Here is a 19,659-nt window from a genome sequence, read left to right as displayed (position 1 = left end):
TTTGCTACAATTTTAAAGAATTATTTCAGTCTGTAGAAAGTTGTGATCTAGTTTTCAGCTCCAGTGATGTTTTTCTATCTAAAATATTATGTCTAGCCAGGGTTCCTGATTCACCTCAGTTGTGTACTCAGATCATAACTACACCAGAGGCAGGAGCTTCATCAAAGAAAATGTATGCTTGTCATCCTCAAAAAGGCCTCTGTTGAGGCTGAAATTAGGTGGGCAGGCAGTACTGGCATCAAATATGAATAGTAGTAACAAATAGTAGCAATATTAATAGTAGTCACCATCATTTAGCACACACCATCAGGCTCTTTGGTCTTCGTTTAATGACATTACTTCATTTCATTGTCACAAAGCCTCTCTGATGTGGGCACCATTTTTAATCTCCTTTTTCTGATGGAGCCAGTTTCCACAACTTCATAAACAAATATTTAAGTTGTGAAATGGGATTTAAACAAAGACTCTGACTCCAGCATCTGGAATATAGTAATATAGAAGCTATTATCTTTTGGATATAAAATCAATTTTTCTTAACTTTGCAGAGAGAACAACTCTGATTCATGGCTATAAGCAATGGTTCTGTTGTCTCCAGATGCTTTGTGCTATTGTTCAGAAAGTATTGATGTATGTCTGTCTCCATTAATGAAAAACTAAAATTATATGTTAGACTTGCAATATTTCAATAGCACTACCTTATAGATGAACAGCAATATATTTATAGGTATAGTATGTGATCTGAAGACTCATTTAAAATTATGCCAAGAGATATGATTGCCTTGTTTTTCTCTTGTTATAAGACTTCTTATCAAATAGACATAATGAAGAATGTCTGTTTAAATATATTTTCAAAAATTTAGATGAAAGGTTATTTAAGAGGCCAGTATGTCTTAAAGTTAATGTTATTAACGGTTGGTTTAAGGCTAGGTCATATATCTGATCCGAGGAATTAATTGGTATGTGTTTTGACTTTCTGTTCTTTTGATACAAAGCAGATGAGCTCATTTATGTGGTGTTCATGAGTTGATTTCCACTAAAGAAGCAGAATATTATAGCAGAAAGGTCTGAGATGAAAGTTTAGGTACCTGGGATCTAATCCCTAATTGACAGTTACTATGTGAACTTGGATATATCACTTCCTAGTGGGTGGGTTCTTGGGAAAGTTACTTAATCCAATTCTTAATTTCTCATGTGTCAAAAATGTAGATAATAATAAATACCTTGCTGTAATATTAAAAGAAATAAACAATTAACACAAGAAAACATCCATGGTAGATTGCCTGATATAGAAATTACATTTCCTTTTCTTGGGCAAGGTCAGTTACGTCTTTGGCTTTAGTTTTCTAAGTCTGTAATAATACCAATAGCATTTACCATGTACCAGCCACTGTTCTGTGTGTGTTACATGCATATGTTAACTCACCACAACCTTATGAGGCAGACACAGAGTGGTTAAACAGCTTGCCTCAGGAAACTCAGCTGAAAGATGGGCAAGCCTGGATTCAAACCTCGGCAGTTGGGTTCCAGAGCCTGTTTTTTCAACCCTACGTTGTACTGCCTTTCTAAAGGAAGGGGTTATAGGCTGTATCAGTCATTTATTGGCTGTTAGGCTGCCTGATAAACACTTACAAAACCTCAGGGGCGTAGAACAATAAGCATTTATTGATCACATGTTGAAATCATTGTTAGACAACTCTGTGGATCTTGGCTGGGCTCCCTCATGTGGCTGGGGGTCGGCTTGCTGCGGGGCTTGGCTGCAATTGGGCAGTTTGCCTCCTGCAGCAGACTAGTCTGGGAAGATTCTCGTGGTGAATGGCACAGGCAAAAGAGCAAAATGGAGACACACAAGTGCTCTTCAAGCCTGTGCTGTGTCATGTCTGCTAAAGCAAATCACATGGCTGACCCCAGAGTCAAAGTGGGAGGACATTACAAAGTTCTGTTACAAAGGTAGTGGACGTGAGAATGTGTCACTGACGCATTAGAGTTGTTTTGTAATATACCACAAATGCCAAGAGCTTGGGCTCTAAAGTCCTTGTGTGTTAGGGATGGGTTCTAAAAGTTGACCTCTGTCAAAAATAGCGTTTCTGGGGCCGCTGGGTGATGTAGCGGTTACGTGCACGTGCTCCACTTCGGCGGCCCGGGGGTTTGCAGGTTCGGATCCCAGGCACGCACTGATGCACCGCTTGTCAAGCCATGCGGTGGCGGCGTCCCATATAAAGTAGAGGAAGATGGGCACGGATGTTACCCTAGGGCCAATCTTCCTCAGCAAAAAAGAGGAACATTGGCATAGGATGTTAGCTCAGGGCTGATCTTCCTCACACACACTTACACACACACACACACACACACACAGCATTTCTGACAGTTAAATAGAAAACTGGGAAAACACACACATGTGTGCACACTCATACACACACAAATTTATAGAAAATAGTCAGAAACTTCTTCTGGGAACACTCAGTTCTGCCTGCGATCCCCAGGGTAGATGGCGGTGATGACCACCTAGCTAACCTTTATGAGCTCACAATGTGCCAAGCTGTTCGCAGCACTTTACATGCAGTGACTCCCTTCATTTCTACAGCACCCCTAGTAAAGAGGTACTATTAGTAGTTTCCGTTTGGCAGGTGAAGAAACTGGGAGGTTTAATAATTTCCCAGGGTCATGCAGCTTTTTTTGTAAGATCTCTACACAAAGTAACTTTTAAAAGTTTCTTATTTTTTTTACTGAATTAATGTCCAGACCTCTCTTGCCATGGATTTGAAGGTCTTTTGTAATCTGGACCTACCCAGTTTGATCATCTGTAACCTCCATTGCTACAAGGTATAATTTTAGACAATTAAGAGTCTAGGATTTTGTAGATGGGATGCATGTATTGGAGGGAGCTGAACTAGGTGCTTTAGAGATTTATTTCAATTTCGAGAATATAGTCACGTGTCACTTAACGGCAGGGCTAGGTTCTGAGAAATGCGTCGTTAGGTGATTTCATCGTTGTGTGAACATCACAGAATGTACTTACGCAGGCTAGTGGTACAGCCTACTACACACCTAGGCTCTGTGGTACTAATCTTATGGGACCACCGTTGTATATGCAGTCGTCGGTGACTGAAATGTCGTTATGCAGTGCATGACTGTATGTGATTTTGAGTCCCTCTAGGTATTTCCTCCTATATATGTTCAGCTTTAGAAAGTGTTTCAAGGATCCTTCATGTGAGTAACTAAACTTATTTCTAGGGCTTGAAGAAAGTGTTAACTAAGGCCGTTCTCTTCCTCTGCTCCAAAAGCAGAGTCCTTTGCTTTGCTTTGCTTTTCCTTCTTGTTCAGCAGACAGAGATCTCTGCACTACTTAGAGCTTTCTTAAAACAAAGTTCTGTTTGATTTGGTCACATGATCAGAAAGACTAGATGTAAGTCTTTCTGAAATGTGTGAATGACATTAACATATGTCTTTAAAGTGAGCATTTCTGATTCCACTGTGCTCCTGTTTCAGATGTTTGAGAGTTGAGAGGTACATATGCATTTCTTGGCATTTTGAGGTGATTAGCTGAACAAATTGCTGTTTTATTCAATAGGTGGGTTTTCAGAAAAGACATATGAATGGAGCTCAGAAGAGGAGGAGCCGGTGAAAAAGGCAGGACCAGTCCAAGTCCTCGTTGTCAAAGATGACCATTCCTTTGAGTTAGATGAAAGCGCGCTAAACCGGATCCTCCTCTCGGAGGCAGTCAGGGACAAGGAGGTCGTTGCTGTATCTGTTGCTGGAGCATTTAGAAAAGGAAAGTCGTTCCTGATGGACTTCATGTTGAGATACATGTACAACCAGGTATGTAAGAGGCGCTTGAAAAAGTTTTCTTGTTTCTGTGCTTCTGTTACTTGTGTTTTTATCTAGTAGTGTCCAATATTTCCATTTCCATTATTATGCACCCTAAATATGAGCTAGTTAAAAAATGCTGTGGTGTAACCATTCCAACTTTGGTGCTTTGGGCACCAAACTACATAGGCCACTTTTGTCTGAAGCCACTTTTGCCCTAAGTCCTATCAAGTACATCTGGCCATTATCTCAGAAAGTACTCTCTGAGTTCTCATTTGAGACAACAGTGTGCCACAGAAATGAGACTTTCAGAGACCTAGGATAAACCAAAAGCAGGAGGATCAATAGGAGATTAGAGCTGGGGAGGAGAAGATTGGGAATGGACAGCATACCAGTATTTTTTCCTACCCTTCTACCCATAGCAATTCTGATGCAAATATGGATACTGAGGCAGAATAGACACACTACCTGAAGAAACTTTGTATTATGTGTTTGTATTATGTATTTAAACCATAATTATCAATTTTGGATTGATTTTTTTATAGTTTGGGTATTTTTGAACAATTTTGTAATGTTAACTAACATCTTCTATCTCTAGCCTCAGTTCAAACAAATCAAGAATAGAACCACCAAAATTCTTCAGGTTTTGAAAGCAAACAAAACTCTTACCATTCTCTACTTCTAGCACACCAACATTAGTAGGCTACTTAACACAGGTGGGAAAATGGGATGAACAAAATTAGTACACTTTCCATTCTTTGGGGTTATACAGTTTTAGGCATATTCATAGTTTTAACTGTGAAATAAACATTAGAATGAAACACTCAATGACACTTGTCCTGTTGCTTGTGTTAAATAGCATTTGCTCAGATTAAAGTATAACAGATTTGTTTTGTTTTTGTTTCTCTGCACCTACCACTGGGTGCCTCTCCTGCTGTTCACTTCCTCCTCCTCCAATACCAAAGCATTTGTGTATATTATTATTGTGTATATCCTGACAGAATATGCTCTCTCATACCTTTATTTCTTTGTTCCTGGAATGCCCTCCCCAAGTTTACTCACCTGGAAAATTCCTAAACATCCTTCAAGTCTTAGGCCAAACAGCACCTCTCCTATGAACTCTTACCTGACCAAGAGTTAGTTATTTCTTTTCCTATGCTTCCGTTTATGCCTAATACACACTCCCATTTTGTGATGCATGTATTGCATCATAATGGTTTGTTAGCACGTCTGTCTCCCTCTTAGGCTGTGAGCTTCCTCTTATCTGGAATGATATCTTTGTATCTCCAGGACTTGGCATAAAATGTGGCAGATGGTTGCTCCTCTGTAATTGTTTTTTGGATGAATAAAGTAATTGTATCAGTACAATAGGTGTGCATATGTTGTTTCCTTTTGACTGGAGCTGGAGAGGGATAAAAATCGGAATTGAATGGAAAAAACAGTACCACATATCCAATTCCATATCATAGACTTTCTTAATTTATAGGAATCAGTTGATTGGATTGGAGATTACAATGAACCGTTGACTGGTTTTTCTTGGAGAGGTGGATCTGAACGAGAGACTACGGGAATCCAAATATGGAGTGAAGTCTTCCTTATCAATAAACCTGATGGTAAAAAGGTATGATGCGAACTTCTTAAAGAAAACTGAGTTTTCACTTGCAATCATTACCGTTTTTTGGGATCCTCGAAAATGCTCTTTTGAAAACTCATTTGACATGAAGATTGAAAGAGAAGTGGGTAGCATCCTATTGCATGTTCCCTGGTCCCCTTTCTGGAAATCAGCGTAGGTGAAATTGTAGGGACAACAGAACAGCAGATCAGGAAGCTAACATCTATACTTTGTTTCAGTGCTGTTTCTGTTATGTTGGATTCCCAGTGAAAATTACTCATTACTGTATTCAGTAACTAATTAATAGTTTTATTTTCTATGGCATTCATGGCACATGTAAAGAATTACCTATTAAGTATTCCCTGTTAATGGTTTGCTTTAGTTCTTATGGTGTTGACCGTGTGGTGACCCAATCCCCTGTGTGTTCTGGAACATGATGGTAATGGGCTCTACTTGTCTGTAGGTTGCAGTGCTCTTGATGGATACTCAGGGAACCTTTGATAGTCAGTCAACTCTGAGAGATTCGGCCACAGTGTTTGCCCTTAGCACAATGATCAGCTCAATACAGGTATGGAATAAAATAAATCCATTTCGATGGAGGTTCCTTTAACTGCAAATTATGAATATATGTATTTCTACATACTGCAATCTAATTTCTTATCAGTTTTCACTTGCCTACTTTAGTCAGAAGAGGTTATCTTATTGATAATTTTTGCGGTTTAAAGCCTACAATAAACTCAATAGTACTAAATCTTACAATGTATGCAGATACATTGCGACCACCTATTATAACTTATATTTAATGAAACAAGATTTATAAATGCAAAATTTTGTTTTACACAGCCAGTAGAAACATTTCTAAATAACAAAACACTTCTATGTGTTCATAGCTTTTTAGAACACTTTTAAATACATTTAGGAAATTAAATGTCTTATAAAAATTTTTATCTTCCTTTCCTTTTTTGTTGCTCTGCCTTTTTTTAAGTATTGTTTTTGAGGTTATTGTAGGCGTTATAACTTGCCGAGAGTCCTTGGAGTGTCTTGCCATAACCATAGAACACATAGCATAAAAGATTTTAAGACAATTTTTAGGTATTTTCTATTCACTGGAAAAAGCAAGAAGAGATAGTGGCCAAGAAGCAGACCATTAAAGAAAGGTAGAAAAGGGAGGAAAGGCAGAGCGGCTAGGATGAGGAGGTCAAGGCTGACGTTGCAGCGAGTGGAGAAAATGGAGCTGGTGAACCAGCAACCCGGGCATCCTTGTGGTTAGGGCGACGAGAGGGTGGCTAGAAGGAAGGCTGATTAAAATTTTATAAAGGACTTTAAAATAAAAGTCATGATTATAACCTATGATTTAGTAGCTTTTAAAAATATACTTCTTGGGGCAGCCCGGGGTTCGCAAGTTCGGATCCCGTGCGTGGACCTATGCACTGCTCATCAAGCCATGCTGTGGCAGGAGTCCCACATAAAGTAGAGGAAGATGGGCACAGCTGTTAGCTCAGGGGCAATCTTCCTCAGCAAAAAGAGGAGGATTGGCATCGGATGTTAGCTCAGGGATAGTCTTCCTCACACACAAAAAATATATGTGTATATATACTTTTTAAATGAATGAGCCTTTAAAATACTGATTTAATATTTAATTTCTTTATAATCAACTGTATAAGCCATTTACACAAGCCAATTAAAACAAGAGTGACTTTACCTTTTAATATTTATTATTTACTATTTATATTTTACCTGAAGATGTTGAATGGTTTCACTGAAAATTCTGCTAAGTCCTCAGTAATGACTACTTTTTATTATTATCTGAGAAATGATCTGTTATTTAAATAAGTACACAAAGTATACTGTTTGTATCAGTACAGAAACATATAAGCATCCTTAACTTTTCTTTGAAGTTACTGATATTTATCCCCCTCAAAAAAAAGAAAGAAAGAGAACATCATCTTAATGCTGTGATCTGTTCGTGAAGCAGTGATGCGTATGTATGAGGATGTGTATGATAATGAGTTATATTTAGACCTAACTTCCATGGGTGAAACTCTTTATAGATTGAACTAAAATAATCAATTCTGAAGAAGTCAACATAATTTTTCAAGACAACATTTTATAGATGTGTTATTCGGATCTAGATAGCTATTGTTTTGGTGTGCTTGTAAGAATGATTATTTTATTGACTAATTGCTAGATTAGGTTCATAAAATAATTTTAATGTTCTGTCTCTAGGGCAGGTGCCTGTTGTACTTCTGGAACAATTTTATGACCATTGTACATTGTTTATTGTCTCTCAAGCTCTCTCTACTCCTCTCTCAAGGTCTTATAAATATCATTATATAGGAATATATGTGAGAGATTTTGATTTTGTGATAACTGAGATTTAGAAAAATAGAGAATGACAAAGTAAGTGCTTAAGATGATGTAAGTTATTTTCTCATTTTGACCTTATTTCTTCATCAAGGTATATAACTTATCCCAAAATGTCCAGGAGGATGATCTCCAGCACCTCCAGGTAACGATATTTATACTTTTTTTGGTATATCTGGTAATATTTTTTTGCACGTAGAGCAGAACTTCAGGATTTTGTTTGGCCTTCTTCTACTTGGAAAACTTAACAATTCAGAAAGATTTAGAAACAACAAATGGAGATTGTCCTATTTCCAGGTTTCTTGTTCCAATCTTATATGGTTACGTGCTTTCTAATTCAGTTTTCAAATTCCTTTGTTTCTATAGAGTTAGTGCTGTTGGCCCTGTATATGTGAAAATATATGGCAAGTTAGAGTGGAGAAAGAATTTTTGGTTTAAAAATGACCCAAAATGTGTGGTAGAAGTCTTAGGGTCAGGAGCTTAATGACTGTTAGTGTGAGATCAGTTGTATGCCAGACTTGTTTCCTGTGGACCACTTTCTACCTGAGAACTGTGAGGGGCTGCCTGATGATGCCTATGGAATTCTGTTTTAGATCTGGAAGAGACCTCAGTGACACCTAACTTATCCTTCATATTTTATAGATGAGGAAAATTTCCCTAAGCTCATGTGATTACTTAGTGGTAGAGTGGGAACGGAGATCTGGTCATCTCCCTTCCACTCTCAGCATTTAAATCTCAAACAAGTAAGAGATCAGATAGTTCCCAAAGATAGTTCACTTCTCTGCGACGCTCCCTGCTTTCTTTCAGTTCATGTTATTCTTGGTTACATGGCAAAACCTATTGTTTCTCTGATAGTTTTCCTCTGCATATTTTCTAGAAAATTTTGCTTTTCAATATATTATTGTATCTTGGCAATAAGAACCACATGTAAATTTAACAGATAACAAAGGATGATAGAGCAGGGTAATCTGTGATGTTGGAAATCATTTGGAGTCCACATCCAGCATTACTCCCAAGTATATTTCTAGTACATCACACTGACCATTAATGACAACTAGGCAATATGCCAGATGATTGTTAGGTGTTTTGCGTAATAAGTACAATTACTTCTTCAGGCGTGTGTCACAAACTAGCCAATTACTTTCCAAGTTAATGACATGGCACCCTTCAATGCCAGTTTAGGGTGTTCTAAAAAAGGACTGATTTTGGATTTTGATATTGAGTAAGTAATCTTTTTTTGAGATCATTTAAAAATTTTCGCTAAATGACAACACCTCAGCCCTCATCAAAAAAGACTGTGAATTCAAATTATGTTAATAGATGATTCTAACGAATGTCTAATGCCCAGACCAGCTGCCTTTCAGATGTGATATTTCAGACTTTCATTTAATCACTCTCATCAGATGCCTAGTAATTCCCCTTTGCTCCCTAGATTCCTGTAGCTCCCGCAGGAGAAGCGGTGCAGTGCTGTGGACGCTATCCTGAGGGGGCAGGGAGGGGACTCCTCTGTGTCAGCACTCTTCCCCAGCTCTGAGAAGCCACTGTGGCTTGTTGGTCCTGTGTATGAAGTGACATTTCCTGTGTACACAGGGGGAAACCTTCTCACCAAGGCCCAATCACAGCCACCCCCTCACGTCTGTGTTCCCAAAACCTTACATTTCTGGCAACACAAAAACTGATATGGTGCCTCTCAACTGGGAGCAATAAAAAATAAGAGAAGGCAGTGTATTTGTTTCTCCACTTTTTAAGACAAATGCCTACATTGCTTTGTAATAATCCAGGCCACTGTGCCATTAAATTTCCTCAGGCAGCAACTTTTCTAAATGTATCCTACATAGTTTATGGCTCTCTGCAAGTTCTGCTTTGAAAGATGGTTTAACATGTTTCTTTCTCCCTCATCCTCCCTTAAAAAAATTGTCCTACATTCTAGATATAAAAGGTGTTAGCTTTAAAGTGAAAACTTTATTTTTAAAATGTACTTTATGTCCTTAATTGTTAAATATCCAATTACTGTAGCTCTGCTTTGTCTAATACTTAGTTCCTTAAAATGATTATTGTAATGTTAATAACGTAGTATTGTGTTTCAGCTAGGACAAAAAAATGAATGGAAGAAAGCCAAGAAGTAAAACTTTGCAGATACTGAAGTTTTCTGTGCGCGTGTGTGTGTGTGTGTGCGCACGTGTGTGTGATTTTCCTTCCAGCTTTTCACTGAGTATGGCAGACTGGCAATGGAGGAAACATTCCTGAAGCCATTTCAGGTGAGTGGGGGTAAAATGATGATAAATTCATATCAGATTCTCCTGAAGATCATAACCAGGTATATTAATTAATTGAGAGGGCCATGTTTCTTTCTCTTTTTCTTTATTTCATTCAAGAAGCACTTTTGAATACCTATTTAATGCTATTTGATGCAAGGAGGAGATAGAAATGGGGAAATAAAAATTTAACAAATTATTAAAAAAAAAGAAATGGGAAAATAAAAAGATGAATTAGATATTTTGGTTCCTACAAGAATACCAGCTTTTCTCCCCTGAACCCAACCCTAGAGATGTCACAGAAACCAAAAGAAAATTGATGAATTTGTCACACATAAAAGCTAAAAACAAACAAACAAGACTCCTGGGACAACAGAAGGTGGTTGCAAGCCACAGCAAAAGCTGGCTGAGCACCAGAGACAGGCTGTTAGGGAGGCGAGGTTTTTGGAAGTGCCCGTTTCTTTCTTGCACGGTGACCTGCGTAAACCGTTACCTACTCCATTGCGCTGAGTAGCTATCGGAACAGTGACCAGCTCAGCCTCTGCTGGAGAGGGCAGGTAGCATCAGGGCAGTAGCTGAGCTTGGGTTGGGTGGAATAAGCAGACTACCTAGCCCCTCGGTGCTCCCTCCACCCCGCCCCCCGCCCCGCCCTCTTACAGACCAAGAACCAGGAGATTACAACAAAGTCAAACAGCCCTTGAAGACAGTGCCTGGAGGAGGTACAGTTTAAACACTGAAGACTGTCCACCTGAAGCATACTGGCTTCAGCCTAGGCTTTCGGGGGGCGCAAGCTGCCTTAGAATTTAGCCCCTCACTGCAGACACACATCACCAGCCAAGGTGGATCCTACCCAAAGGGAATGTGAGCACGCAAGGAAACTGAACAGCTGATAAAGGACAGAGAGAATTAATGGCTCAAGTGGCAAGGAGTTTAAAATGTGCTATGTTAGTGATCTGTTGCTGCACAACCAGTCATCTCAGAACCATAAGATGTATTCTCTCACACAGCTCTGGAGGGGCTGAGTCTGAGTCTCTCGTGGACCTGTGCTCAAGACGTTGCCAGGGAGATGTTCTCTAAGACTTGACGGGAAGGTCCGCTCCCAGGCTGACTCACGTGGCTGCTGGTGGGAGGCTTCAGTTCCTCCCCACATGGACACTTCCATAGAGCTGCTGGCAACAGGCTCCCCCAGAGCAAATGCTGCCATTGCCAGAGAGCGACCAGGAGAGGAGCTGCAGTCTTTGTAACCTGATCTTGGAAGAGAAGACACCGTCAGTTCTGCCAGATTCTGTCGGTGGTCGTACCCCAACCCTGGCATGACGTGGGGGGCACTAAACAGAGGAGGGGGTTCCAGGAAGCAGGAGCTTGGGAGCCTTCTCAGAGGCAGACGGCCGTACTGACCATACGTGCATATCAAATATTCTTAAAGAAATAAGGGATGGATGGCTCATGCTTCCAGTAATAGAAGATTAGGTAATTTGGATTAACCTTCTTCCTGACAACAATCACAAAAACTCAACAGAAAATTAAAAATTTGTCTGAATCAATGAGTGTTAACAAGGTAGTAAAAAAGTGTTGAGCTCCAAGGGAAGATGGAGGCCGTGAGGGGATAGGTATTATTATGTAAATGACAATCAGAAGAAAGCTAATTTGGCTACACTTACATCAAATGAAGTAAACTTTAAGAAAAAAGCATTACTAGAGATAAAAAGGGTAGTTCTTAATAATACAAGAATGAGTTAAGAGTAAACAAATTAGTCAATATGTAAGCAAATGTAAACAAACATTGTCTATATATGAAATAAAAATTTCTAATTGATGGGAGTTAAGAACCAAAATACTAGACAAAATAGCAGGTACATTTTGGGAGGAGTTAAAATTACCTAGACTTTAAAAACTTTTATGTGATAGTTAAAAGTTCAAGGGTTACCACAAGAGTAATAGGACTCGAGTATATTACATCCAGGGCAGCAGAGGGGAAGATGGTATCAGAAAAAACAAACAAATAAAACAAGTAAATACTGTGATCACTCCAAAGAGGAGAAGAAAGAAGAAAAGAGAAGCGAGCAGAAGAGGGACAAAAAGAAAGCACAAAGCCGAGAGGTCCACAGATGTGTGAGTGCACCACGACTTGAATAAGTGTAAACAGATTGACATCACCAGTTAGGGGCGATCAGTGTCTGTGAGCATGAAAGCCCCAGCTATAAGTTATTTATAAGAAACACATGAAAACATCAGAATGTGTTCATTTGAAAACAAAAGTGAGGAAAAAGATACAGCAGGCACATACTAAGTGAAAGAAAGCTTGGGGAGCTATATAATGTGAGAGTTGGCCAGGTCAGTAACCATTAGTTAGAATAGAGAAGTTAACGGTAAAAAGTTCACTTTACTAGGAAGATGTAAGAATTCTAAATTTGTATGTCAAATAGCCCCAAAATATATAAAGTAAAAATTGATAAAACTATACGAGGAAATGGGTAAATTCATTCAAACATAGCTCTCCTAACTATTGATAGGTCAAACAAACAGAAAATTGGTAAAGATAGAGAAGATATGGATCACAGGGCTGACACACTTGCTTTATTGGACATGTATACCTAACAAACAGAATGCACGTTGCTCTTCAGCATACAGGGTGCATTTACAAAAATTTACCACATACTAAGCCACAAAGCAGGTCTTCACAAATTTCAAAGGATTGAATTGGATAATTTACTTAAAAGTTAGTAAGAAAGTGCCCATTTAAAAAAGTATATTTTGGGGGCCGGCCCCGCGGCTTAGCGGTTAAGTACGTGCGCTCTGCTGCTGGCGGCCTGGGGTTCGGATCCCAGGCGCGCACCAACGCACTGCTTCTCCGGCCATGCTGAGGCCACGTCCCACATACAGCAACTAGAAGGATGTGCAGCTATGACATACAACTATCTACTGGGGCTTTGAGGGGAAAAATAAATAAATAAATAAAATCTTTAAAAAAAAACACATTTTGGAAATTTAGATGCACATATCAAAAATAATTTATGGGTCAAGTCAAAATATAATAAAAATTTGAAAATACTGAGAAGTGAATGCTTTTAAAAAATCATGCATGTTGAAAATTAAATGCTATACTGAAAATGTACTTGGAGGAAAAAAATATAGCCCTAAAAGTTTATATTAGAAAAGAAGAAAGGCAGAAAATTAGTGATGTAAGACAAATTAAGAGGAAAAAACAACAGAAGAACTATAAAGAAAATAAAAGAAAGAACTTACATAAGAGCTACATGCTTCAAGATGGATCAATCTTAGAAACAATGTGGAGTGAAAAAGCTAGTTGCCTTTGAAAGACTATGTATAGGACGATGGCATTTTTTTATAGTTCAGAAATGAGCTGAAGTGAACTAAACAGCATATTTTTTAAGAATACGTATACATATGTGATAAACTATATTGAAGGTAAAATTTAGGACAGTGGTTACCACTGGAGAGGAGAAATGGGGATGCGTCAGGGAAGGACATAGGAAGCTTCAGTGTTATGGTTTGTTCAGTTACTTAAGTGGGTTTGTGGATTCACAGGGGTTCATTTTATTAATGTGCTTAGTAACGTATGTATATGTTACATATATTATTTTGCAGGTGTCATGTCATAAAATTTTTAAATCTTAAAAAAAAATCAGTAGTATGTCTCAAAACCAGCAATTACCAACCAGCAAATATAAGTTTTTAAAAAAGTATACCATTCACAATAGCAAAAAAAAAAGCTTTGGTAATTAAATACCAAAATATAAGAGACAAATTTATGGAGACAAATTCAAAGCTCTATTAAAGATCATAAAGGAAAATTTGTATAAAACAGAGAGATAAAATATGATTCCAGATGGGATGATTTAATGTTGTAGAGAATTTAGTTCTCCCCATTAATCAATAAACTCAGTGCAATTCCAATTAAAAGTACAACAGGATTTTTTGAGAAATCTAAAACATTTTTCTAAAACTTATATGAAATAATTAAGTTCTATTTTGATTTGTCAGTTTTTTAAAGAAAATCCAAATTGGAGGACTGAATACAAACTAGAAAACCAAAGTAATGAAAGTGGCGTGGTTCTACAGATACAAGAAGAAAGCCCAATGGAGCTAAACAGAGTTCAAATATATCCCTGTATACATGGAAACCTGGTCTTCAATAAAGGTGGTGTCATAAACCAGTAGGAAATGGATGGATTAATAGCTGGGGTTTGGAAAAACTAAGTCACTATTTGAAGAAAAAGTTAGATTTTTACTAAACACTGCATCTAGAAGTAAGCTCCAGTTGGATTAAAGAACTAAGTATGAAAGTTAAAACTATAAAGTTAATAGAAGACAATACTAGAGAATTTCCTTCTGAACTGGGGTCAAGAAACATTTATTTACTAAGACTCCTCAAAATAAACCATGGAGTGAAAAATTGGTGCATCTTGCTACATCAAAATAGAGTATTTCTACTTATCAGAGGACTCTATAAACAAAGTGAGCTGGTTGGTAGAAGATATTGACAATGTCAAAAGTCAACAAGGGGTTAATATGTAGAATATACAAAGAAGTTTTGCAAATGAGACATGGACACCAGTCAACAATCGGCAAAGGAGCCGCTGCACACCTACTGGGATGGACAGGTGCAGAGCACTGGCAACACCACAGGCGCCACAAGTGAGGATGTGGAGCAACAGGAGCTCTCAGGCGCTGGTGGGGATACAGATCGTGCAGCCCCTCTGGAAGACAGTGTGACACTTTCTTACAAAACTAAACTTACTCTTACCATATGATCCAGTGATCGAGCTCCTTGGTATTTACCTAAAGGAGTTGAGAACTTATGTTCACAAAAACCTGCACACGGAAGTTTATAGCAGCTGTATTCATAATTGCCAAGACTTGGAGGCAACCAAGATGTCCTTCAGTAGGTGAATGGATAAATAAACTGGTACATTCAGACAATGGAATATTATTCAGCAGGAAATGAGCTATCAAGTCATGAAAGGACATGGAGGAAGCTCAAATGCATATCACTAAGTGAAAGAAGCCAATCTGAAGAGACTACATACTGTATGATTCCAACTATATGACGTTCTGGAAAAGGCAAAACTCTGGGGACCAGTGCAAGATCTGTGGTTGTGGGAGGTGATGGGGGCAGCAAGGGGCAGAAAAATGAATAGACAGAGCACAGAGGATTTTTAGGGCAGTGAAAATACTCTGTATGGTACTATAATGATGGACATATGTCATTATATATGTTGTTATACATTGGTCCAAACCCATAGAATGTATGACACTAAGAGTGAATCCTAAGGCGAACTATGGACTTTGAGTGATTATGATGAGTCATTGTAGATTCATTCTTGGTAAAAAATGTACCATTCTGGTGAGTGATGTTGATAATGGGGGAACTATGTGTAGGGGCAGGTGGTATATGGCAAGTCTCTGTACCTTTATCTCAATTTGATTGTAAACCTAAAACTGCTCTAAAAATCTAGTCTATAAAAAAAAACTAAACCATTCAAAAATGATAAACTGAACTTAATTAAAAAAATAGGCAAAGGATATACAGTCACGTGTCACTTAACGACGGGGATACATTCTGAGAAATGTGTCATTAGGCAATTTCCTCGTTGTGCAAACATCATAGGGTGTACTTACACAAACCTAAATGGTATAGCCTACTACACACCTAGTCTGTATGGTACTAGTCTTATGGGACCACTGTCATATATGCAGTCTGTCGTTGACCGAAACATTGTTATGCAGCACCTGACTATATAGACGATTCACAGACAGGAAACCTGAATGGCTAACACATTTTTGAAGGGATGTCAAGTCTCACTGATAACCAGATAAAAATTAAAACAATGAGATATCACTTTACACTCATTAGATAGGCAAAAATTACAACATGAGGATAATACCAAGTGAGAGCTGGGATTTGGGTAGATGGGGGCTCTCAGGCCCTGCTGGTGAAAGTGCAGATTGGAGCAGCCATTCTGTGGAGCTGGGGAAACGTTCCAGCATCTTCACTGTAGCACTGACTGAGTGGTAGTGGCAGGAAGTTGGAGGCAGCTTAGGTGCCCATCACTGGAAGAGGGGTATAGAAAATATGGTAAAAAGCATACTCTGGAATGTTTTGCAACATCCAAAGGGAGCATGAATAGAGGAGCATGAGTAGAGTGTTAAAATTCATGCTGAATTAAGCAGGAAAAAAGTTTGAGATCTATAACACGATACTATTTATGATTATTTAAAGCCCTCTACATACACAAAATAATATACCTTAGAGTGGGTATGGTTGAAAGCAGACAATTGAGGAATGGGAGTGGGGATCTGGGAAAAATATGATAAAGTAAAGCAAGAAAGAGGCCTTTGCATGGCGAGATGATGGTATGCTGTGAGTGCAGGAGCATGATTTCTCCCTGAGGTCTGGGGAAGGTGGTGGGAGAGGAGGCAAGGTGGAATAACCAGTCCCTGTTTACAATCTTCTGTATGGTTTGCAATACCTACTAGACTCTGTCTTTTTTTTTTTAATTACTTGTCAGGTTGATAGTTGAAGTGTTGTATGGTAATTAGGCTATTTGCTTTGATTTTTCTCTTTTCTGAACTTGTTACTCAGGACCCGATGGCATAGACTAGGGAACTCCGCTGTAAATTCTGGAGAGGAATTTTAAGTCTTACCAGCAGGTGTCACTGCTTCTTACACTTTGCCAGGTCTAGTAAAACCAAAAGAGGTCAACCAGTGCTCTGATACATACACAGATCAATAGATCGATAGGTAGATGGATAGATAGGTAGATAGATCGATAGGGTGGGTGAGTTACTGCCTTCGGTAAAAAAATACCAGTGAACTGAAAACAAACAATAGAAAAAAACTTTGAGATCATCACGTGTTGGTATGAAATGTCAGAGAAAAGAAAAAGTTTTGCCTGAATGAGTCAACAGTGACTCCTAAATAGGTTTGGACTTGTAAATCTAAGTATCTGAAATTGAAATGAGAAACTCAGTAAGTAGCAAATTGGCTTCCAAAGGTATTTAATAATGTTTAAAATTAAAGCTACCAAATTCAAAACAAAAAATACTACACATCATGAAATTAAAAGATAACATGCAAATGTATATTCAAATCTCAGAACGTTTAAGATATGAGCAAAGTAATTCACATTTAAATTAGAAAAAGCATAGAGAGAACAGATTCCAAAATAAACTAACTTAAAAAAAAGTTCAATTAATTCAGCAAGCTTTTTTTAGCAGTTCACCACTTCTATCCTCTTCCTCTGTCTGAGAGATAGCAGCTTTATTTACTTGAATAAACTTGTGGAGAAATTTTAAACATTGCCTGAGAAAGTAAGGTGAGGGGTAATGAAATTTAAAAAGTAATAATTTGTTCTAAACTAAATTTAACAAATTTAAAATGGAAGAATTCTTAACTCTGAAACTGAGTGAAATTATAAATAATAAACAAGGTCTTTCTGAGGCAGCAAAAGTGAGAACATGTAGCCAATGAAATGAGTAGCTGAATTAACAGGTTAATTTGATTCTTAAGTCAATTTATATCAAGCAAACAAAATATCTGTCATTGTTTTTAAAAAGAGAACTAAAAGCTAAGTGAATTCAGTTTAAAAGCAAAAGTCAAGTTTAGCCAATGGTATGCTGGTAACTATTTACAGCTGGCTGGGGAGGAGGGAGGAGGAGGGTCTGATCTGGAGCATTTGCTGAATTCTGTTGTGTGAATACTTTTACCATGGCTGATTTCAAGCTACCAACATGATGTCAACTGACTTGTAAAATTCCTCAGATTTTAACAACTGTTCCTTGCAAGCCTATAAGAGCTAGTTCTAAACTACTTAACACACTCAGGAAGTATAATCTATGTTAAAACATAATAAAGCGTTCTCTACATGACATTACTTATTTTCTCACTTGTTTTGCTCCTGAATCTTAAGTATAATAATCCAGCAGGAGCTACCTCATCAATATAATTTTCTATAAAAATAACTAATTTCTTTAGTTTCTCTACCTTAGGACTTCAAAAGGTATGGTTGCGAATGACTTAGTACATTTCCATTAATTTAAACATGATTGTATGTAATACCTACGCATATTTTACAAGGACTGTGGGTAGTAATTGCCAATTTGCTCTAAGAACCTGGTGAAAATATCTTGTCAGATGTGGTAGGAGACTTGTCTCTATTTGGGTCTATGAATTTTTCTTCCTTGGTCATTTGAACTTGGATAAGCCACACCTGGCCCCACATTGCTCTGCACTGAGATGATTACATCCTTGGGTCAGGATCCTTATTACTAAGTGTGGGAATTTTTCGGATAGTTAGACATTATTTGAAGTTCACTTTAAATGAACTCTTTCATTTACAGACTATATTTCAATGCCAAGCAAGACTGTCTTCCTCTGATGCTCCCTGCTGAACAGTCAGCCACTAGCTACTTGTTGCCCCAGGAAAGGCTCCGTTGCCATTTGTGTGGCTCTGCGGCTTTCTCTGTGTTCTTGTCACTTATTTCCTCTCGGTTCTGCTGGGCTGTGGTGGTGGAGAGGGTTTCACTTGTTCTATGAGGTGGTGATAGCAGTGAGTTTACTGTTGGGTCTGATTCCCCATTTGCCAGGAAGTGGACTCTAAGAAGCCTCTGTGTTATGCCGTGAAGTGTGCCCTTTGGCTTTGGCAGCCCAGGAGTTTACTGTTTAACCATTTCATGTCCTCTAATTATATGGACTACACAGAAATGAAAACATTCCCCGTTTACTAAAGTATAGTCTCATGATTGACTCAAGCCAACTTCTTAGGGCTCAAACATTTCCCAGTTGCATTCCTACATGATGGGTATGTTTATAGGCTAGTCTACAAAAGCCTATTTAATCTATAGCAAACTTAAATACTAGCCACGATATTCCTGAACCCTGGTCCCTTTAGGCCAGAGCTTTGATTTATCCAGTTATTCCTGGACCTCTCTGAGGCGTGGAGCCCTGAGACAGATAGATGGGGGTGCTGGCAGTGTTTAGGCTGTGCGGCTAACAGAGAAGAGACGGGTTTTCCTGAGATTTGCAGCCTTGGTGATAGACACGAGCAAGGTTTTCTAAGCACCTGAGGTAAAATTTCTGGGGAGCCTATTAGTTTGGATTTCGGAGCTATACTCCAGTTTTATTGAGTCGAATTCCTGTGTTGTGACCAGGGAATTGGTACTCTCCAGGTCATTCTTAAGCACTTGAGGACTAAATTAGCAACTAGGCACACCCTGGCAGAGGGCATGTGTGTAGGGGAGGTTCTGGTAGCAAACAGATGGGGTGCCATTTCTGTGGACAGGAGGTTGGTAAATTAAGGTCTGCCTGTAATAGGAAAATAAGAAGGATAGACCCTAAAACACTTTCCTGCACACAAGCCTGAATTCCCTTCCCTTAGAAGCTTTATTTCATTCTTGAGCATGTGTTTTAGGACTATTTACATTTATTCTCTTCTCTTTAATTTCCTCACTATTAAGTACTCCACCTTCTGGATTAGTTAATTCATATCAGTTTTCACCCACAGCATTTTCACTAACTATTTTCATACACTTAAAGGACCACCAACACCCTAGGCCTTAGAAATAGATTTGACTCAAAACACACACACAGGGCTGGCCCCG

General features: G+C 38.5%; 1 protein-coding gene across 1 annotated transcript in view; it reads left to right on the top strand.

Moving 5' to 3' along the window:
* Nucleotides 1–2,526: 2,526 nt before the first annotated feature.
* The window catches only part of ATL1 (atlastin GTPase 1), a 40,255-nt gene continuing 23,122 nt past the window's right edge, over nucleotides 2,527–19,659 (top strand). The window contains exons 1-6 of the mRNA XM_087421488.1: nucleotides 2,527–2,589; nucleotides 3,541–3,816; nucleotides 5,291–5,425; nucleotides 5,880–5,984; nucleotides 7,875–7,925; nucleotides 9,982–10,038. Of these exons, the coding sequence (XP_087277614.1) occupies nucleotides 2,527–2,589; nucleotides 3,541–3,816; nucleotides 5,291–5,425; nucleotides 5,880–5,984; nucleotides 7,875–7,925; nucleotides 9,982–10,038 (687 nt within the window). The remainder of the gene's footprint in view (nucleotides 2,590–3,540; nucleotides 3,817–5,290; nucleotides 5,426–5,879; nucleotides 5,985–7,874; nucleotides 7,926–9,981; nucleotides 10,039–19,659) is intronic.

The sequence above is a fragment of the Ceratotherium simum genome, chromosome 3, assembly GCF_057802395.1.
Source record: "Ceratotherium simum simum isolate JZ-2026a chromosome 3, ASM5780239v1, whole genome shotgun sequence".
Lineage (NCBI taxonomy): Eukaryota > Metazoa > Chordata > Mammalia > Perissodactyla > Rhinocerotidae > Ceratotherium > Ceratotherium simum.
This window is presented reverse-complemented; position numbering and strand designations above follow the sequence as displayed.